Source organism: Panulirus ornatus, chromosome 6, assembly GCF_036320965.1.
Source record: "Panulirus ornatus isolate Po-2019 chromosome 6, ASM3632096v1, whole genome shotgun sequence".
Classification (NCBI taxonomy): Eukaryota; Metazoa; Arthropoda; class Malacostraca; order Decapoda; family Palinuridae; genus Panulirus; species Panulirus ornatus.
Window position 1 is genome coordinate 11,092,533 of NC_092229.1, and position 23,967 is coordinate 11,116,499.

General features: G+C 46.2%; 1 protein-coding gene across 1 annotated transcript; it reads right to left on the minus strand.

The window, feature by feature from the left end:
• Positions 1–10: 10 nt before the first annotated feature.
• On the minus strand, positions 11–23,115 carry LOC139748934 (uncharacterized). The gene is made up of 2 exons (XM_071662297.1): positions 22,978–23,115; positions 11–1,144 (listed from the first exon to the last, which is right to left on the minus strand). Exon 2 carries the CDS (start codon positions 855–857, stop codon positions 12–14), a length of 846 nt encoding a protein of 281 aa, XP_071518398.1. The 5' UTR covers positions 858–1,144; positions 22,978–23,115; the 3' UTR covers position 11.
• Between the last annotated feature and the right edge of the window lie 852 nt (positions 23,116–23,967).

Genomic DNA, 23,967 nt, shown 5'->3' on the forward strand with positions numbered 1-23,967 from the left:
ACTTGCCAGACTTACCCTAGGAAGATGCTGTCGTGGGAGTGCGAGTGGAAGGCTGGAATCCTTAGCTTGGGCAGAACGATGGTCTTCCCCTTTCGAGTCCTCACCGTGAAGGTCGAGGAGAAGTGGAGCTCCGGCGTGGGGTTGTGGGGCGAGAGGATCGTGAGACCTCGACTCTCTGGAGGCCCCATCAGAGGCGTCAGGCCCCCGCCGCTGCTGCCTGAAGAAGGGACCCCAAGGTCATGAAAAGAAGGGACTTTCAATTCCATGGAAGCTATAATGGAGTTGCGGTCCGGCGTTCGAGTGATCGTCCGGGATTTCGACCGCGGACTATCAGGGCAGCGAAAGGAAGTCCCAACGAGTTTCGAAGACTCGGAGTACTTGAAGTTCGAACTTTCGGCCACACTGAAAGTCGACGTCTCTGGAATGCTCCCGATTCCGTGGGTGATGTTCCTGTGCGTGGACGTGGATCCTTCGTGGATTTTGAACTTGAAACTCTCATGGTACTTGAACTTCTCCTGCCCATGAGCCTTGAACCGCGGGCTCTCGGGAGTTCGATCTCTACAAGAAGCGCCTTCGGGTTCGGTGAACTTGACGGTGTGCTTTGGACTTGCCGAAGACGACGCCGTCGAACTGGCCGAATGGTGCCTCCCTTTCCCCAAGATGCTGACGGGCTCTGTGGTGAGCGAAGCCGACGTGTGGAAGGTGCTGGCGCTGCTCATCGTGTGCGTCTGCACGGCGCCCCCGAAACCCGAGGTGACGTAAGTACGGCCTCGCGATGACAGAAGCTCGCCAGGCTTGGGGCATAATATAGGGAGGGAGACGGCGCCTTCGTCCGTGTGTTCGCCTGGGGTTGCCATAGTGATTGTTCGACAGCGTGAACAAATCAGGCTCGATGATCAACGGGCCAGTGCCACAGCTGCTGCTGCTGCCACCACTACCACCAACACACCTTAACTGGTTATATTCAAAGGACGAAATATCTTCCTGTTGAAGTCTCTATCTTGCCCATTAAATTCCTATCACTATGTATTCTAACAGTAAACACTCTTTCTTTTTTTCCTTATTATACCGATTCAATTTGCATAAACAAACCGTATGTATTTTTTGAGCTATTTTTTTTTTCAATCTTTCACATTAGTTATCCCTGAAAACAATAAGGATTTTACAAAAATTGTTCACGAGATACATAAATATATATATACGTCAGCTGCTATACTCTGAGTTCGAGTGAGAATTACCAGGAAACAAAAGCAGTGGCTGACTAATGGTTATTCCCGGGTCAAAATAAAATTCAGGCAATCTTTTGTTGCAGGACAAAGTCCGGGATAGGGGTACATCACAGTCAGTAATGGCAAAACAAGATGCAGCGGAGAAGTGAAAGTTGCTAAATATTACAGGAAATCTTATCACCTGGCAGAGCATAACAGACGACAACTTTTCACTGCTAATCAAACTGGACACAAGAGGGAAGTGATATAATTCTCTGAAAAAAAAAGAAAATAAAAAAAGTCGTAAATTCAAATCGAATGAGAGGGAGGAGGATACAAGGAGGTGAAAGGATGTAGTAAAGACGCTTTGAGTGTTTTTTTGAGGGGGGAGCCTGAACATGAAGGGATCCAGTGATTTGGAGCGATGTGGTACAGAGGGAGCGACGCGCTGTCAAAGCGCATATTGAAGCGATCTGGGGAAATCATCATACCATGTGGGTCTAGCTTTGGAGGAGAGGGGGCTTTGATTTCAGCGCATTAAAACATGACAGGTTGAGAGCGGCGGATGTGACCGAATGAGGCCATTTCTTCGTTTGCTCCAGGAGCTCGCAAGGGAAACTGCGATCGAGTATATATATATATATATATATATATATATATATATATATATATATATATATATATATATATATATATATATTACGCAGAAGAAAAAGAACGCACAAAGGAAAGCTCCTTAAAGCATTTCACAGTCGACAGATTTTCAAAACTTGTCATCATTCTGTTGCCAAGTTCGACTTCAATTTGAATTACCCTTGAAGCCAAACGTAACTGTTTCGAAACGCTTAATAACCCCCACGAATACAACTTTGAATTCAACACTGAATTCACTCTCACGCGCTATCAGATTCGCCCTGGGCCGCACTGTCAGGCCACGTCTGCCAGGGAGGAACGTTTTAACATTTCACTGCTAATAGTTTCAACTGCAGTGACGCATCGCTGAAATTCACAAGGGCCAGCGTTCTGTACGACAAGTAACTGTGTTATCTGAGCCCAGAGGCTTTGATGTCTACAGGAGTCCTTAAGGCCAGTGGGGTCTCAAAGTTCATGGGTTTCTAAGGTCATTTTGGTCTCTGAGGCCACAGGTGTCTGGTCCACAGGTTTCTAGGGTAATTTCAGTCTCTGAGGCTACCGGTTTCTGGTCTACTGGTCTTTAGTTCCAGAGGTTTCAAAGTTCAGTCTGGTCTCTAAGGTCAGCGGCCTCCGGTTAAGTGGTCTCTAGGTCCAATGGCTGCTACTTCCAATGGTCTCTAAGGTCAGTTGTTATTGGCCCAGCGGTCTCTACGGTCATCTGTCAATGGTCAAGCGGTCTCTTCAGTACAGAGGCCTCTAGTTCCGGTAGACCCCAGGACCAGTGGTCTTTGGGTTCACTAGTCCCTAACCTAATAGTTTCCAAGACCAGCGGTCTCTGTACCAATAGTTTCCAGAGACCAGTGATCTCTAGGGTCATTGTGGTCTCTAGTTCTAGTGGTATTTCTATATCAAGCATCGTCGAAGGCCCAGTGGTCTTTAATTCCAGTGATCGCTAAGGCAAACTTGCCTATAGATCCAGTGGGTCTCCGGAACCAGGGGTCAGATCCAGTGGGTCTCTGGAAGCAGTGGCCAGATCCAGTGGGTCTCTGGAAGCAGTGGCCAGATCCAGTGGGTCTCTGGAAGCAGTGGCCAGATCCAGTGGGGTCTCTGGAGCCAGTGGTCAGATCCAGTGGGGTCTCTGGAGCCAGTGAGTCAAATCCAAAGGGTCTCTGGAGCCAGTGGTCCCAAGGACCAGGGTGGTCCGTAAAGCCACTCTACCTAAGGCTCCGTATTTGTCCCTAACTCACAAGACTGCCGACTCCCAAGCACCTACACGTTGTACATGGTGCATCTCGCCTGGCTGCTTATATGGAGGTTTCCATGAAGGGACATTAGCCTTAACTAAGGCAAATGGAATGCTCTTGTAACGTAATGAGTTGAGTAAACAGCGTTCCCGGTAGGGGTGGAAAAAGAGAGCTACAGCTACGGCCAACAAAAAGCCTTGAGTCACCTACTGACCTAACCTAACCTGACCTCCGCCGCTCTTCCGGGATGGTTACGAAAGCATGTGTACGTGTGTTTGTGCGTGGGAAAGGTTTCAGGTTATCCGAATAGACAGTGCCAACGCCAGCCACGGGGAGGAGGAGGAGAGAGGAGGAGGAGGGTGCAGGCGGGAGGCGTTCCAGATCCCCTATTATATAGAACATTAGCTGGACCTTATTACTTCGTCATGTATCGTACGTGCAGTGAATTACTCTTGAAAGGCCGATACAGGACGTGTGACTCTCATAAAAAGACATTACTGTGCTGTTCATAAAGATCATACATAAACTTGCTTACTCTAACTCTACCTCTCTTTTTCACACACACACACACACACACACACACACCATGTTTCCAAAAAACGCATCCCGCAAGGCGAGGATGCGAGCACACTCCCGCTGCATTTCAAATGACCTATTCATTTTCTGAAGGCGAAGAACCGCTGGCTCCCTCAACTGCCCACATGCAGGCTGTGCACGTACGTGCCTCATGCATTTTCATTCTGTGCATGGGATCAAATGGTCATCCCCAGCTTGTGCAACTAACCCACAGCCAGGGGAAAGCGAGTACACCAGTGCCACTGTACATACACTCATGTACAGTGGAGGACGCATCACCAATGGTGGTCCATGACGCCGTTATCTTCTCGAGGAGAGAAGCAGTTAACACCTGGAAGGAGGAGCGTATGGCCGAGGGACACGACAGGATGGTTACCACCCGAACGACAACACAAGCTTTGAGGTGCGTATTCTGGCTGGGTTCGAAACGTCCGTCTCCCTGATTCATGCGAGTGCTAATGACCTAAACAAGTGAATTCAGAATATATGTGTTCCCTGGATTGTGAGGGCAATTGCTTGTGTGTGTGTGTGTGTGTGAGTGTGTGTATATATATATATATATATATATATATATATATATATATATATATATATATATATATATATACATATATACTCCTCACGCTTTCCTACGAGCGATAAACTACGTAACTAGCGCCAAGTATTCATGGTTGTACCTACGTAGGTATAAAAATATTTTAATGCTACGTTTGCTGATCTGAGAATATTACTCTTCTGCAGGAAGAGTAATATAATATAACATTCTCACATAAGTGGGAGAATGGAGTCGAACGAGACACTAAAGTGAGTGTATATCCATAACTGTGTCATCTATTGACAAGGAGGGGAGAGTGACGCTGTCTATCAGTCCACCTGACCGAGAGGTGGCCATCGGTAAACCCCTCGCTCGTACTAACAGCAGCTGACAAGTGTGGCGTCGAGTGCCAGTGGCCATTACAGGATGTCCAGTGTCATTACTGCCCAGAGGCGAGTGTCTGGGACACCATGGGCCTTCAAACTCTCTCTCTCTCTCTCTCTCTCTCTCTCTCTCTCTCTCTCCGCCTGACCACACTACCGAGTCACGTTCCAGGAACGATTAAGACACCACCCGCAGTGGGCGTGTTTGCTTCACCACTGATGGAAGAGGTTGATGACAACCTTGGCTGATGGCTTTTAAAAAAAAAGTCTAGAATGATTTTAAAGCCCGGGTGAGGGAGGCCAGCAGAAAGATGGTGAGGCGAGGGCGAAGGTGAGGGTTGTCGACTCCAGCAATGGCTGCGAGTGTAGATTTTTTTTAAAAGCGTGGGTGTGAGAGGGCGCGTCATGGTTTGTGTGTGTGTGTGTGTGTGTGTGTGTGTGTGTGTGTGTGTAACAGGAAGGATGTTTTACACTCGTGCTGCCCCGTCACTTAACCTTGTGTATACGTACCAAGTCTTTACTCCAACACACACACACACACACACACACACACACACACACACACACGCCCATATACAACCTCATAATTACATAGGAACACATGTCTACATACCCGGGGCCAAGCTAGCGCACCTCGACCCCCCCCCCCCCCCCCCCACACACACACAGGCTAAGCCTAATCCTGGGCTGGATGCGTGTGTGTGTGTGTGTGTGTGTGTGTGGGCGCAGATATACTAGGGTAAGAGTGGTTGCATTAGCCTTGATGTGAGGGCGGGAGTGAGCGGCTGCGGCCAGCGGAGGATAGGTACACAGGGGGCTGTACTAGCACTGCTGTGTGTGTGTGTGGGCGGGGAAGTAGCGGCACAAGTGTGTGTGTGTGTGTGTGGACACAGGTGTGCACCCCTGGGGTTGCCAGAGGCGGGTGTTTCCGTGGGTGCGGATGTGCGACCGTCAGCGTAGACAAAGACATACATACATACATACGTGTGTGTGTGCGACGCAGACACGTACGTGTGTGTGTGTGTGTGTGGGGCGTGGAGAAGTAGGAGTAAAGTATACACACACACACACACACACACACACACGTGGAAAGTGTTGCGTAAGGCTGTTGTAAATACTGGGAGTGGAGGATCCCACACCCCCTGCATCATCATCATCATCATCATGTGCTGCTCTTGCTGGCCTTGCCTGCTCAAGTCAGTTGTGTATTGTCAAGGCCATCTCCATCCCTACCAGCCTCTCCTCCACACCTCTCCTCCTCCTCTCAACATACGTTCGTCCGTGTGATCATACCAGTCACCATCCTTTCACAATCACCTGCCCCTCCAGATCCTAGACTCTCAAATGTATCTCCGTAAGTTACGCCACGTAGGTGCCAAACGAGAACGTAGCGAAGCTGTTTCAGCGTCTCGTAAAGGGGAGATCTGCTCCTCTCTGGTCCCCAAGAACTTGTATGCACAACTCTGCAACAGTTTAAGGCACACACACACGCGATATCATCCTAATCTAAAGAAAAGAACACTTGCTTTAATATACAATCCTTCCCTAGACGCCCATAAACCTCCACCCACAAAAAATAAAATGCGCTTGATACAAATGCTCAGGAAAGAATGTAGCAAACCGCACTTCCACACACATATCAGAACGACACACAATGGTTCTAAGGAGATAATACATATTTCTTCGTGTAATCCAACGTTTGGCTACAGAAAGTAAGCTTTTATGCTTAAGGCCTACGAAGATCCTAGCGAGCACGCACGTCATACAACTAAAAACATCTTATCTGTCAAACCTGTATGACGTAGGTAGGACACAACTAGCAGTTTCCCCTGACTTAAGAGGAAAAAGGAAAATGCTCTATTACCAGTGCATAAATTTACGTAGGCTTACATCTGACACCAGAGATGAGTCAGGACCCGACATTCAACTAATTTTTTTTGGTCCTTATAGGTTAAAACACGCATCGACACCAGTCTTCCAATAATATCCTCTTTTGTTATATTCCCACTGTGCTTTTCTGTCGTAATATGTTACACTATACATTTATCCAGCCAAAGATTACTCATCGTCTTAACATCATGTGAGGTAATTCGTCTGTAAATAAGTTTTTGCCAACCTCTTTGCATCATATCAAACATGTAAAAGGCTCTTAAAGTTTACAAAAAATTCTGGATTGAACATCAACGTTGTTGACCATGAATCACACACGGGCCCGTTCAGATTCGAATCCTGGGCGTGTCAGTCAGACCAAAGCCAACCCAGCTGTTTATTCTCTCCTTGGGGTTAGACGATCAATTTCGTGGCATGACGTACACCCTCAAATAAAAAGCTCTCTGCTTCTAGAAGCTTTCATCCAAAAACTATATATTTTTAGACCCTTCACAAGGCACCTTTATCAACATCATCATATGCTTTCTCCAGATCCATAAATGCCACGTACAAATCTATCTATCTGGCGTCCTAGCTACATCTCTTCGTTGTATATCAACTGACTTATGTTTCTTTCTTGTGTCTCCCCTGATGGTGTGATCATTACACGAAAGTGCACTTGGGAACTTATCGTGTTTCATTTTCCCCGTGGGCTCATAGGAATATCTTGATCACGCGCAAAATTGTGATCCTTTCCAATATATATATATATATATATATATATATATATATATATATATATATATATATATATATATATATACACAATCAACGCGGTCAGTCTTTCTTCAGAAATTAAACTGCAATCTCATCCACTCCAGCCGCTTGCCACACTTCGTCCTATACGCAAGGCTTTCGCCAACACCTTTCCCGTTTTCACCAAACCACTTGTATTGACTCTCTCACCTCGCACACTTCCACATACGAAACGCCTGCCTCACATCTGCTAGTCTATCATCAAACACATTCAAGACCCTTGAAAATACTCACTCCATTTCTTCCTCACCTCAATCCGTCATCACTTTCCTTTCAGCTCCCTTCCCTGATGATACACACACACACACATTATATATATATAAATATATATATATATATATATATATATATATATATATATATATATATATATATATATATATATATATATATATATATATATATATATATACCCCAACACACGAAATCGATGCCCAAGATGGAATCTGGGGAGCCACTCAGCTGCCAGTCGAGTCAGCTGGCTGAGTCAGGTACACGAGATCTTGATCAAAGATCCAACAGGTTCACGTGTTCCGTTGTGTGTACGTGTTGTGTAACGTGTGTAAATACAGACGTTACTCCTGGGGACGCGATGTTCACAATGGCCGAACAGGGGATTTGGAAACAAATGTCTTCCCATTAAAAGCTTCTTTGTATGCGTTTATATATATATATATATATATATATATATATATATATATATATATATATATATATATATATATATACATCATCCCACAGGATTTGGGGAGGCAGAGACATCAAGCTTTGCCTCTGACGTTAAATCCCTCGAAATTCCCACAACCCCAGTTCTCTCTCTCTCTCTCTCTCTCTCTCTCTCTCTCTCTCTCTCTCTCTCTCTCTCTCTCTCTCTCTCTCTCTCCCTGTGTCTTTGGCCACGCTCACCATTAATAATAATAATCACGGAGGGACAAGGCTTCAGTCATTAACTAGTTGGTTTTGAGCACCAAATAAAAAAGACTTTAATGCGATCAACACGCACCTCTTTGTGGAAGCAGACGCAACAATTACGTCCACAAGGAGAGAGAGAGAGAGAGAGAGAGAGAGAGAGAGAGAGAGAGAGAGAGAGAGAGAGAGAGAGAGAATGGTGATGGTCTAAGAGGAAGGGAGAAAAGAGGGAGAAGGGTGTTAAAGGGCTGAAGGGTTTGACTGGTAGGAGGAGAAGGTGAGGGGGTGGCTTAACGAGGAAGGGGGGAGGAGGGGAATATGTGGTCCTCTGGACCATGGCTACTGGGAAAACGTATGTATGGAAACACTGCCAGAGTCAACAAGTCTTGATGGTAAGGTCATGGTCGCGCGACGTCGGCGGGCGGGTGTCACCCCGAACACGCCGGTGAGGAACGGTTGGCGTGGGTGGGGAGGGAACTTCTGCTTCAGTGGAGGAACCTAATAGGGATGGCTGGTTCATAAAGAAAGGACGTAATAAGGATAACTGGTTTCACAGGGAAGGGAGGTAATAGGGGTGATTGCCTCAATAGAGAAGGAACGAAAGAGCGATGGAACCTGATAGGAGTGACTGTTTACGGAGAGGAGGTGAGTAGGGGAACAGAGATGACTGGTTACAGGGAAGGAAGGTGAAAAACATGGCTGGCTAGAGGGAGGAATTGTATCCCAGATTAAAGAATGATGACAGAGTTATAGTAGTAGTATTAGTAGTAGTAGTAGTAGTAGTAGTATTAGTAGTAGTGGTAGTACTAGTAGTAGTAGTAGTAGTAGTAGTTGTAGTTAAAATAGTGGTACTAGCATGAAGTAGTTGCAGTAGCAGTAGTAGGAGCAGTAGATGGCGTTACATGTCTCTGTAGGGAGCGTCTGGAGAGGCAATGTCGGTTCGAAGGATTACTGGCGGACGTGTTTTTTTGTTAAGGACGATGAAAGACGAGATGGGAGGACGGTGAGAGGTATGAGGAACGAGACGTGGGGGTGGTGAGAGGCATGGCACAGGTGAGACGGGGAAGAGGATGAAGAGAGGCATAGCCGGTGAGACACAGAGGATTAGTTAGCAGGCACAGCAAACGAGACGGGAGACAGGACGTCAAGGAAGCCCTGTACGAGAGAAGGAAGTCATGAGATGGAACACTGGGAGAGAGAGAGAGAGAGAGAGAGAGAGAGAGAGAGAGAGAGAGAGAGAGAGAGAGAGAGAGAGAGAGAGAGAGAGAGAGTACTGAAGACAACAGGCTCCATCAAATACACACACACACACACACACACACACACACACACACACACACTGCAGGAACAATGGAATGAGGTTAATCTCGAGGCTTTAACCTCCCTCTCAAGGAGACAGACAAGGGGGGCCACACAGCCACAGAAATGCTAATGGGACACTTCACGCGTCGCTACACACGTCGAACGAGGGAAAGAGCAATGATGATCGCTCAAGACATCATCTTACATACATCTTAGAAAAACCTCATCCTGTGCATTATCATATATTTATTTAGCTATTATACTTTGTCGCTGTTTCCCGCGTTAGCGAGGTAGCGCAAGGAAACAGACGAAAGAATGGCCCAACCCACCCACATACACATGTATATACATAAATGCCCACACACGCACATATACATACCTATACATTTCAACGTATATATATATATATATATATATATATATATATATATATATATATATATATATATATATATATATATGTGTGTGTGTGTGTGTGTGTGTCTATACATCCACAGTGATCTCCCATTTTCCTACTTTCTGTCTAAAATATAAGATATTTATCTCAAAACACACAATCTTAAAGATCTGCGTTTTACACTGAAATCACGCTAATGAATTTTAACATGGCGAATGCTGTCCATGTCTAAAGTTCACTATATAGAAAAATTACAAGCGAGACATTCTGCCAGACAGCAGGAAGCGTTGGCACGTCTTCCTCTCCACGATTAAATAAAGTCCTGCACCACACCAACAGACGCTTGTTAAATTCGAGCAGGCGCTGTTAAGATTCTGCAACGCACCGGGGAGAAAAGGTGCCACAACCTGCACTCTTTAAATGTTGTGAAATTCCGCACTTAAACGCTCGGCCGTGGCTATGATGTCCTACGCCACGACGTGATCAAAATGGTTCGGGGCTGCACAAGGGACGGAAAAAAAGACAAAAAAATCGCTGTTGCATTTTGAACTTCACGAATAACTGTTTCGTCTCCCGGCACGACACAAAATGCTATCATTAAAGTCCACTTTTCCTCCCCCCCGAAGACACCACACCCGTCGTTCGTCTGTCGTTTAGCGCCTCGACGTAAGAGCGAATGCTAAATACCCCAGACCAGTAGTGTTTCTAAATTGGATCCCGTGCAGTACCGTGGCTCCAAACGAAAGCTTAATGAGGATAAACCCTCTGCGTGATGAGGATTAACACATTTTATAATGAGGATTAACACTCTCTGTAATGAGGATTCATACTATGATATATTCTTTTTTTGGAGGCTTGGGAGATTCAAATCATCGTATAAATGAACCTCATAAACCACATGCCTACAGAGTACGGTAAATGTAAATTACAAACAGATGAATGTCAAATGTTGCTCGAGTTCCATTTGCCTTAAACCGTCAAAGGTCTCCACCTCTTGGACCAATGGACTGAGGTAATCTTTCTATATGACAAAGGCTCCGTGAGTTCATAAGAGTCTGAGGAGGGGAAAAAAAAAAAAAAAGGAAACCTACCCAAATCTACAGTCACAAAATACTGTTAAAATTCCGGCCCGTACTAGCTCAAGCGGTCGAAAATCCTGCGTTGCATGGGCATTTGCTGTTTGTTAAAACTCGTCGTCACACACAAGACAAATATTCTCAAAACTCACACCGCAGCAGCGAAAAGCTGCTCAAAACCACATCAAACGGAGATCCGGGCTTTTGTTCTACATCCGATGAGCTTTTGAGTTGCCCTCCCTCCCTCCCTCCAACCAAAAAAAAAGAAAACAACTCGATACACGAACGAAATTTTTTTTTTTTTTTTTTTCACCGACGCGCGCGCAAGAAAATGCAGCGGGTCGTCCATAGGAACCAGGAGGGGTTCATGATGCCATCAGACCAAGGCTATTCAACAGGTGTGCCGACGAGAGAGAGAGAGAGAGAGAGAGAGAGAGAGAGAGAGAGAGAGAGAGAGAGAGAGAGAGAGAGAGAGAGAGAGAGAGAGGAGGGGGCTTCTTCAAGCGGGAGGAGGAGGAGGAGGAGGAGGAGGAGGAGGAGGAGGAGGAGGAGGAGAAGGAGTAGGTGTTGGCGGTCGTGGTGTGAACGTAATACCGAGACATTAGCAGGTTGTGGCGCTGACTGGACGTGGCTCGACAGTCGCTGCATGTCAGGGGAGATGATGTTATATTCTATAGGCCAAAAAGAAAAAAAAAAACCTATTCTAGAAAAAAAAAAAGGGGGGACAGGTCACTCATATGTGGGAAAATTTATGAGATGCTCTTTGTCTCATTTCTCTGTGGTGGGTAATAGTTGGTGAATGCGTCCCACGTAAATGCGGGGTAATGCGGATGAGGAACAGCGAGAGAAGGACCAGATATGAATATATAAAAGGAAAATAAGTTGCAGGTATCTGTATGTGAGTGCCTGTGTGTGTGTGTGTGTGTGTGTGTGCGTGTGTGTGTGAGGGTTTGAGGAGGAGGGGGGGGGGGAAATTGACCGTTCCTAACCTGTCGCCAAAAAAAAGAGTAAAGGAGGAAAAAAAAAATATCTGCTGGAAAATTCTGAAGAGTAAAGAAGGAAAAAAAAAAAATCTGTCCGCTGGACAATTCTTACCATACTCTTCGAATACATGTTCAAGGATATACTTAGCAAGGCTTTCACATCACGCAATAGGTCAAAACTAGAATGGGCCTTGTAAAGTTTGGTCACAGCGCTTTATAGAGAAGTATAAAAGATCTAATGGAGAAGGTACAGATGAGGGCGAACAATGTAGGTAGGTATGAGAATGGCAAGAGAGGAGAGTCACTAAGAGCGATCAGAGTTGTCGAATGTAATATTCGCTCTTCAAGGAAGAAGATTGAAGGGTGATTTGATCACGACCTTTCAAAGTTCCGAACACCTGTCTGACGAAGTCAACAGAAAACTGGGCGTCGGAGGATGCTAAGAATGGGACAACCACAAAGTTAGATATGATGTAAATAAACATCTAATGATAGTGGGGGGGCGGAGTGGATTTACTGTATATGGACAGAAGAGAGACATATAAATAGTTGTATGAGGGTAGAAAAGGTAGAAAGAAAAATAGGATCCCATGGGTGCAAAATTTCCTTTCCGTAGAGAGCGAAAAGGTGTTTCCACACACACACACACACACACACACACAGACACACACACACACACACACACACACACACACACACACTTTTTAATAACCCCAGATCTCGTTTCCATGGGCTGCTTCGGCAAGACAACATCGTACTAAAAGGAACAAGTTCTTGTTGAAAATCACCTCACTCTAAAGCAGTCCACATCCCTGCTGCTGCACGCAGCGCAGAATTGCAGCTTCAAGAGCTCCTGGAAACGAGGCCCTGGAGTAACAACGGAACCATTGTAAGAAAGGGTTGTGGGGCAATTATGATTAAATCGAATATATGTCAGTAGGGGATACCACGAGTCGCGCACGGAATGAGGCGAACTGAAAGCTCTGTGGTTTACAGTGGACGACGCCCTGTGGCTGGACTGAACCAGGGCATATGAACCGGTCAAGGGGAACCCAATGGATAAGGGGCGTTGGGCCTGGTTCTAGATACGGGGATTGGGTCTCGGTACATACGCATGATAGGGAGCGAGTCAGTGGATGCGAGCGAACGAGGGCCATTCTTCGCCTTCGCCTGACCCTAACCTGGGACACAGCGAACACACACACACACACACACACACACAATCACATCCTCTCCTCTCCAAACGACCATTAATTCCGTGCGAGAGGTACACAGCTACCTGAGAAAGAAAGAAAAAGGTGGGGCCCCTCTGGCCAGGTACAACGAGCTTAAGAAGCTCGGAGTACGAAAGAGAGAGAGAGAGAGAGAGAGAGAGAGAGAGAGAGAGAGAGAGAGAGAGAGAGAGAGAGAGAGAGAGAGGCGTGGGGGGGGGGGCAGAACACAAGACCGTGGCGCAGTATTGATCCCGCGTGTCATCCGTCCACCAACTCTCCTGTCACCTCACTGTCATTCACCCACCCGTCATCACCACCTGTATGACGACGTTGACGGATTCAACATTTTTTTTTTTCTATATTTCATAAACCTATTTCTCGTCCTCCTCTCTCTCTCTCTCTCTCTCTCTCTCTCTCTCTCTCTCTCTCTCTCTCTCTCTCTCTCTCTCTGACACTCTGAGCACAGGTGTGATCATTATGAGTGTGTGTGTGTGTGTGTGTGGAACACCTGAAGACCCGCGTCAGACTCCCAGAAGGCGATAAGTATCCCTTCTCCTTTTACCTGCCAACATTAGCCCACTCTCCTCTTCCACTCCCGACTCTGACTCTCTCTCTCTCTCTCTCTCTCTCTCTCTCTCTCTCTCTCTCACACACACACACACACACACACTCACTCGTCTGTCATCCCTCTCGCGCCACTCTCTTCCCAACACACACACACACACACACACACACGCACCTTAAAAAGCTTGAGGAGTTATGCCTCTTTTGGCTGACTGGCTTCCCTACTTCTTCCCCGTCCACTTACACGTATATGGCCAGGCGTTCCCCCCACGAACAGCATTGTACACCCTATGCACGTCACCTTCAGCTCACAATGTCTGGCACAGAACCGTCTCAGCTCACAACGTCTAGCACAGAACCGTCTCAGCTCACAACGTCTAGCACAGAACCGTCTCAGCTCACAACGTCTGGCACAGAACCGTCTCAGCTCACAACGTCTAGCACAGAACCGTCTCAGCTCACAACGTCTGGCACAGAACCGTCTCAGCTCACAACGTCTGGCACAGAACCGTCTCAGCTCACAACGTCTGGCACATAACCGTCTCAGCTCACAATGTCTGGCACAGAACCGTCTCAGCTCACAACGTCTAGCACAGAACCGTCTCAGCTCACAACGTCTGGCACAGAACCGTCTCAGCTCACAATGTCTGGCACAGAACCGTCTCAGCTCACAACGTCTAGCACAGAACCGTCTCAGCTCACAACGTCTGGCACAGAACCGTCTCAGCTCACAACGTCTAGCACAGAACCGTCTCAGCTCACAACGTCTGGCACAGAACCGTCTCAGCTCACAACGTCTAGCACAGAACCGTCTGGCACAGTACCGTCTCAGCTCACAACGTCTGGCACAGAACCGTCTCTCTTTTATCATCAAACCTCAGTTGAGACGGGGGAGCTCGTTGGACGTCTCGATAAGCCAGACTCGGGTATGTTGGCCGATCATACACGGGACACCCTGATGGTCTTGCTCGTGCCACAGGACACACGTCGTCAACCCTGGTGTCAGGTCACTCCACGCGGAGCGGGCGGAAATGCAAGCAAGGGGTTCACCAGGCTTGCTCGCAAGGGCCAGCAAGCCGACAGACGGCGAAACGATGCCATGGACTTATGTACACATCACTCGTCGACATTACAGACGTGGGCGACATGTGTGTCCACATGATGACGCCATTGTGGAAATAGAACCTATGCCTCTTAATCAAAATCCTACGTGCAATGTCTTTAATCGAGGATTATCCACATCTTTAATCGAGGATTATCCACATCTTTAATCGAGGATTATCCACATCTTTAATCGAGGATTATACACATCTTTAATCGAGGATTATCCATATCTTTAATCGAGGATTATACACATCTTTAATCGAGGATTATCCATATATTTAATCGAGGATTATCCATATCTTTAATCGAGGATTATACATATCATTAATCGAGGATTATACACATCTTTAATCGAGGATTATACATATCTTTAATCGAGGATTATCCATATCTTTAATCGAGGATTATCCATATCTTTAATCGAGGATTATACATATCTTTAATCGAGGATTATCCATATCTTTAATCGAGGATTATCCATATCTTTAATCGAGGATTATCCATATTTTTAATCGAGGATTATACATATCTTTAATCGAGGATTATACATATCTTTAATCGAGGATTATCCATATCTTTAATCGAGGATTATCCATATCTTTAATCGAGGATTATACATATCTTTAATCGAGGATTATACATATCTTTAATCGAGGATTATATATATCTTTAATCAACGATTATCCATAACGCAGTAAGACCTGCTCGTGGTTCATCCTGGCAGTTTCACATGCCCTGGTTCTTCAGCCCCACTGACAGTACGTCCCCTCCAGATCGTCAAAGAGAAAAATGAACTTGTTCAACAACTATTAGCTATCAAAATACCTCTAGACGCTTGTCATGAGGGTGAAGCCTTTCTTTCCTTCATGACGATTTCCACGAAACAAAAAAAAAAAACCAAAAAAACTCTTGCATTCTAAAAGCAAAACACCGACCGTTGTATTTCGTACGTAGGTGGTGTAAGAATTCCCTCTAAAAGGATTAACGTGTTTATGTTACCGCGTGTTTATGGGAATATGTATACATATATATATATATATATATATATATATATATATATATATATATATATATATATATATATATAGGGTGAGGGCTCTGCGTGTGTGTGTGTGTGTGTGTGTGTGTGTGTGTGTAAAGAGACTCAGCTGGGAGCGCAAGCATAACTGCGTGCATGCCAGTGACTAAGTGTGCGTGCAGATGTGTGTGGGAGCTTGCACGAGGTATGATGTACGCGAGTTGACTGGTAATCGAATACGTGTGTGTGTGTGTGTGTGTGTGTGTGTGTGTGTGTGTGTGTGTGTGTGTGTGTGTGTGTGTGTGTGTCTGTGTGTGTGTGTTACATACGAGGGTGGGTGAGAATAGAGATGACGCTGGCCACCACCGGTGCCTGAGCAACGCCTCTCTCAACCAACGCATTACGTTCTGAGAAACGCAAATCAGCCGTTCGTAATCAATACAGCCGTTCGTAATCACTAGAGCCGTTCGTAATCAATACAGCCGTTCGTAATCACTAGAGCCGTTCGTAATCAATACAGCCGTTCGTAATCACTAGAGCCGTTCGTAATCAATACAGCCGTTCGTAATCACTAGAGCCGTTCGTAATCACTAGAGTCGTAATCACTAGAGCCGTTCGTAATCACTAGAGCCGTTCGTAATCAATAGAATCTTAATGGCACCACATTTCTCGCAAAACCTATAATTAACGAAAATGATGAATCCATTTTCTTTTTTTTTTTTTCAACAGAACAAAAACATATCTATATTCACACTATGGCAAAACACTTTTTCCGGTGTTTTCATTCTTTGGCTATCAATGTTTGGACCTGTCATCATGGCTTCATTTCCGCTGACATTAATTCAATCATGTGAACACACAAAACGTCCCTCGTCCTCCACTCCACACTTGTCCCTCGTGTCTAATGTGTTAGGTTAACAAGCCAGGTCACAGCGGTACGGCCCTTCCTAATTAAGCCCATCTTCATACGGTCGAGTGGCACATCTCGAATCACTCAGCCACACCCGCACAATGCCAGTGGTGGGGCGCCGCGCCCAATTCCCCTGGTAATTCGTCTGGCCTCTTCATGCCACAGTTCACTCATCACTGACTATTCGGATAGATATATCTGTCCCTCCTCTCCCGGGATTCGACATTCCCGCTCTCGTGCCACAGACCCTCACTAGCCTACTATCCTCGGACACCGTGCCACAGACCCCCTACTAGCCTACCTTCTGACACCTACAATAGACCATTACTAATTTACCTTTTGACACAGTGCCACAGACCCCTACTAACCTACCTTCAGACACCGTGCCACACCCTCTACTAACCCACCTTCTGACACCGTGCCACAGACCCTCACTAACCTACCTTCTGACACAGTGCCACAGACCCTCACTAACCTACCTTCTGACAACGTGCAATAGACCCTCACTAACCTAACTTCTAACACCGTGCCACAGACCCTCACTAACCTACCTTCTGACACCGTGCCACAGACCCATACTAACCCACCTTCCGACACCGTGCAATAGACCATTACCAACATACCATCTGACTCGCAACCCACACAAGCTCAACATCTCACATAGCTTTTCGACACGCGCGTCAAACAGATTTTACACATCCATATTTTCCATAGGCCACACACATCACTCACAGGTTCATTCTTTTGACTGCCATTGTGTTACGTAAAGCGCCCCCCCCCCCCCCGACGTAACTGGTCTACTTAACTGGACCCGAAAGGACATTTTACCCCCCCATCCCCCCGCAACACGGTTAGGACAAGCAAACCATCACTCAAGCTTCACCACACGTTATACCTTCGTCTCTCTCGCATGTGCCCGAAGCTCTCTCTATGCACACTTGCAATTCCTCATCCTTTGCACGACTCTTACCCCTCACCTTCTCGACTCATTACCCTTGCTGATCACCACCCCCTCATCCCTAATAATCCCCCTTCTCCATCTGAAGTAATCATGCCCTAGCAATGCTCATCGCTTAGTCAAAACTAAAAATTATATGAAAGGCCTCGTTCTTATTCTCACTGACCCTCAGCGTTCTCCTACATTATCGTGGAAACCATTGACCATTCTATCTACCTCGCTCTCACCCACAACAACCTACCACCACCACCATTATAACAACCCTAGCAACCCTCCATCTCCTACCATGGATCAGAAACGAGCCATTATATCTTCCCTCCCCCATATATCTTGTTCTTTCACTACACGTAACACCCACCTTCCATATGAACATTATAAACGACCGTAGCAACACCACGGAATCTAAACCACACATAAACATCAGGCTCGTCACTAAACCACACATAAACATCAGGCTCGTCACTAAACCTACTCCCATTCATGATCTCACGCAATTGCTACTACCATTATTCACGCTACTAAAAACAAGTATCAGTCACCCCCCACCAACACACACACACACAAACAGAATCAAAACTGGTCAAACTTCTTTGCAATTAACCACACCGGTTACCCAAACTTTACCCACCAATGAAGCATGGACACCTCCTTCCCCTGAAGTTTACAGCACTGACTAATTCACAGTAACATTCTCGAATCGAAAGCCAAGAGTCAAGTCATTTACCCCAAGCAACACCTTTATCAAAAAGTATTCACTTACACTTTAATCTGAATTACTCTCAAACCACAACGCACTATCTGCCACTTATGGACGATCAAAACACTTCATGACACTCGTAGAGGACTAAGGCCAGCGCACAGTTACTTCCTTAAACCCAAGAGGGAACCATTCCACCTGGATCAACATATATTCCTGTGTGGATGGGAAAAAAAAAAACACGCACACAAAACAATAACAATCCACAGACTATCATATAATGATTAAATCATGTATTTATCAACTCCTATCTGAAGATGGCCTATCATACCTGCCTTCGCAATTAATCACATCAGAAAACGAATCCCTTGTTTTAATACATAATCATACTTCCCGCGTTGGCGAGGTAGCGCCAGCAACAGGTGAAGAAAGGGTGCATTCGCTCACTTCCATCTTCTAGCTGTCAGGTACAATACACCCAACAACCCACAACCAGGCCTGCCAGACTTTTCCATGGTATCCCATATAGCCGATTCGCATGCCCTGCTCCAGTCTGTTGAAAGTACGTCGCCACCTGTATACCACAAAAATTCCGTATCACTCTATCCCCGTGCACGCCCTTCAATCTCATGTATATTCAGCCTCCGACCACACGAAATTTTTTCTCTCCACAATTTCATCATCCTTCCATCTCCAGGTTCCCCCCCCCCCCCACCCTCTCTCTCTTTCTCTCTCTCTCTCTCCTTCCCCGCTGCTGACGCATATATCCTTGTGAACCATCCCTCACTTATTCCCTCCATATGTCCAAGCCTATTCCAGCACACAATCTTCAGCTCTCTCAACCACACTCTTCTTATTACCACAACTCTCCCTTACCCTTTTGTTACTTGTTCGATCAAACCACTTCGCACCATATACAGTCCCGAGACATGACATGTCAAAACACACACAACCTCCCCCACACATGTCTCACAGCCACACAGCATCGTTCGGACCGCTGTACTTTCAAACATACTCATTTTCGCCCTCCCAGATAAAACCCTCTCATTCCACACATTTCTCAGTGCTACAAGTTCTGGTCAATACACATCCAAAAAAAATTCTCTCTCTCTCTCTCTCTCTCTCTCTCTCTCTCTCTCTCTCTCTCTCTCTCTCTCTCTCTCTCTCTCAAAACCCAAGGTTCGATTCCTTTCATAACAGTGTTCTACCGGAAGTCTCAAACTCCAGCAACACTAATCGATTTCAACTTGAACCTGTTGAAGTTCAGGCACGTTATATCCCCCTAAAGTTTCAGAAAACTGCGAAAAATACAGCGACACCAAGCCACGTATACACTTACCCACTGAAGTGGGTATATTACGAATCACATACGTCATCCTTGTTTACGTAATGATGATGATTTCACCGTATTTAGCTTAGCCAGGATTAAGACTGCACCCTTTATCCCTTCTTAATCACCACTCGTACTCAATGACCATTATCATAATGAACGTATTCTTCAATAACCCTTTCCCTATCTTTTATTCCCCTTTGACAATCTTTCTGTAACCTTTTCCCTCCCATCTAATTTCCCTGGTCATCAATCTTTCACTTTTTTGCTTCATCTCAACGCATTTTTTTTCCCTTTTCTTCTTCTTCAACATCTCTTTCCATTATGGTCTTCATCACACATGATCTCTCTCTCTCTCTCTCTCTCTCTCTCTCTCTCTCTCTCTCTCTCTCTCTCTCTCTCTCTCTCTCTCACCCGTTTAGATTCTCTCTGAGTCACTTCTCGTGTCATCCGCTCCTCTTTCCCCTCGTCACTACCTTTCATGACTTGATTCTCCTGCGTACACGTTCGTGGGTCTCTTCAAAGTGAATATATACACCATCTAAGAAGTACGTTTCCACGTCGATCCCCCTCCAGAATTTGCGCCCTGCCTTCAGTGCCTGTGGCACTACACCTACGTTTGTCATACAATACGATGCTTCGGTAGCAACACGTTCCTGAACCCCAATACTTGAACTGAATCTCCACACACAGATCCACCTCTGTCATTCTTCAACCCTACAATCTCTAGCAACACGTTCCTGAACCCCAATACTTGAACTGAATCTCCCCACACAGGTCCACCTCTGTCATTCTTCAACCCTACAATCTCTAGCATACCCTACCAAACACAAAAAAAACCCAAATCAAAACATACCCCCCCCCCAAACAATACGCAAAATCTAGCATATCCTACCACCAATACTGCAACAACATACCCCACCATACGCAAATCTCTAGGATTACCCCCCCAACACATTCCAACATTATCTATCATCCCTCCCATTCCCCCGTCCTCCTCCTCCTCTCTACATAAACATATCAAGATAAGAATTCTACAACGGGCCACCTCACTCGCCATACTAGATCATATCGCTCGCCGACTCAAGCAGGGTAAGGATATGTTCCTCGAGGTGTATATATCTCACCTCGCCCTCAGAGCAAGCGAGACTGACATGGCCACCGGGGGGGGGGGCCGCCATCCAACGATAAACAATTAACCTCCGTCACTCTGTATCTCGCCCACAGGGTCCTGTTGCGGGGTTTAAGTCTGATTACCTGCGAGTGCTAACACACACTCTCTCTCTCTCTCTCTCTCTCTCTCTCTCTCTCTCTCTCTCTCTCTCTCTCTCTCTCTCACTGTGGAACCAAGACAGTTGAAGAGCAACAGCACACAAATTCATCGTCTCTTGAAGGATCTGGCCTTCGTACTGAACGAGTTTAGGATCATTCCCTACGACACTAGAGGAGGAGGATACTCGTCACTGTGTACTGGTGGTCGTATGTTCTTTGTGGCAAAGAAGGACGATCAGCAGCAAGGCCTGGTTCTTTTACCTCCGGCCCAAACACCACCAGTAGGTTAATGACACTGCCCTAATACTTCTTCATACAAATACAGTGTAGCAATGACACTGCCCTTAATTCTTCCTCATACAAACACAGTCAGACAATAACACTGCCCTTAAAACCACCTCAATACAAATACAGTGTAGCAATGACACTGCCCTTAATACCACCTCATACAAATACAGTGAGGCAATGACACTGCCTTGAAAACCTCCTCATACAAACACAGTGAGGCAACAGGTACTGAGTGATCAGCGTCGGAGCCATGTGAAGAGTCTCTGACAACGAGACACCCCGACCCCCACGAAGCTAATGCCAGCATCGAATTCACCTTAGGTAACATCCACCCCCATCCCCCCCCACTCTCTCTCTCTCTCTCTCTCTCTCTCTCTCTCTCTCTCTCTCTCTCTCTCTCTCTCTCTCTCTCTCTCTCCAGCGCTCGCGACGGCTTCTCCCCCGTCTGTTTCCAATAGGGACCATTAAGGGATAATGGCAGTGTTGTGACTTAAGTCTTACGTAAACATAATATAAAATCAAGACGGGATTAGTTTGGGCTCTTGAAGGAGGTGCATCGCCTCTACGTTCCGCCCTCTGGCGCCTGGGAGACGCTATCGGTAATAGGATGAACCTTCCTCTCTCGTGTGGGTGCAATCAGTGTGTTGGGCCACACCCTGTGTAAACACAGGGACGACCCACCTCAGTGAGACATCCATTTTCTTTTCTCTTTTGGCAAAAAAAAAAAAAAAAAAAAAAAAAAAAAGCATCAAGGCGTCATTAGCTGCTGATACTTTCCTCTTTCTTTTTTTTTCTTTGTCTTTAGATTTAATGGGAACCAAATCGTTTTCCGAAAAGATGGTGTCGTCTATTTTCTGACGAACTGTTCACAAATGCATTATGCACGATTCCTGTAAATGTGATTCTAAATTCAAACAATGACGCATGTAAATGAGGTGAAAAAAAAAAAAAAAACACTTGTGGTTTCCCAGCACTGTATGCACAATTTTCTGGCCTCTTGATGATAATAAAAAAAACTTTATAATTCATCTACTTGTAAGGTTTTCTGTTCACTACTGCTGAATACTGGACTACCTCGCCATCATACAAATCTGACGACAGATACAACACGTTATCAACAACAATATTCCAGTTTTCACTATCGAGTAAGTAATCCGCTTTTGTTTTCAACGCCTCTCTGAAGTCCTTCCGGGTCTGGAACTTCAGTCACACTGTATCACTTTCCTGACGTCAGCTTTCAGGTCATTTTCAGTAAAAAGCTTATCATTCCTGCCATACACACAGGGTATACAGAGATCAAGTATATTCTTGGTCGCTTACAGCACAATCGACATACACAAGGTATGTCTATACACATCAAGTACATTCTCGGTCGCTTACAGCACAATCGACATACACAGGGTATACAGAGATCAAGTATATTCTTGGTCGCTTACAGCACAATCGACATACACAGAGTATGTCTGTACACATCAAGTACATTCTCGGTCGTTTACAGCACAATCGACCTATTCCCATCCACATCGACCTCAAATTTCCAGTAACCACCACCTTGCCTGGTCCAGACACTGAAACACACACACACACACACGAGACACATTTTCCACACTTGTTGACACTGGGGACGGCGTGTTCACGTGAGCCCGTCCACACTGCCGTAACATACACTGAAACACAGGTGCAAAACTAACATCAAACGTGTTCTGACGAGTTCGCAAGTTGGCATTCGAACCGTTGCGAAGCAGCAGCAACGTAGGGTGGGTCGGTGGCAAGTACTACGGAGTCTAACACTACCGCGGTGTATCACTAACGTGTCGTAAAGCAACCTCTTGAATGGCGCATGTTTGCGACGCACTTTCGGAACTTAAAAGACACCGCGGCTGCCGCAGTTTCACTACGACAGGACGCGGCGGCGGCGGCGGCGACGGACGCAACTCTCGCGCACACGCTGATCGTGGTGCGGGGTGTGACGATCGGTGGGTGACTTGAGTGAGAGTGAGAGATTTAAGAGTAGCGAGCCCGCGCGAGGGCAGACGAGAGACTGGCTCAGGACCGTGCACGCCACACCACCAACGGCGGCACCTGGCTGCCACGGGGCCCGGACGCTGACTGGCTGCTTGTCCCTGCCTCACCCTCTGGTCGGCGGTGGTGGTGGTGGTGGGTGTCGTGCAGCAGCAGCGGGGGCACCAACCACACACACACACACACACACACACACACACGGTCATGGAGAGAGACATGAGGAAACTTAATGGCAGCAGGAGGCGAGGTGTGGGCACACAGACAACAGACAGGGTTAGTCTGTCGTCTGTGTCGGCAGGCAGGCAAGGGGCACACACAGACAACGGACAGGGTTGGTCTACGCAACAACAACAGCGACCATCACAGTCTTACAACTTGCGTGTTAGGACTGCTGGCTGATCCTACTACTTCACCTCTCTTAAAGAAATGAATAAGTGGACTACTTTTTTAACATTTTAACTTCATGCTCCATGCATAATATCCAAATCATTTTCCCTTCTAATCTTCACATCCTTCCCCTCCCCTTTTCTCATCACACACCTTTAAATGTCAATACGAAAGATTCCCACATGCCTTTGGACCAAGTTTACAAGGAATGAAGACTTTCTAGAAACTAGCTCGGCTTTCCTGCCAACGAGAGGTATGGTTCAGGGAGCAGC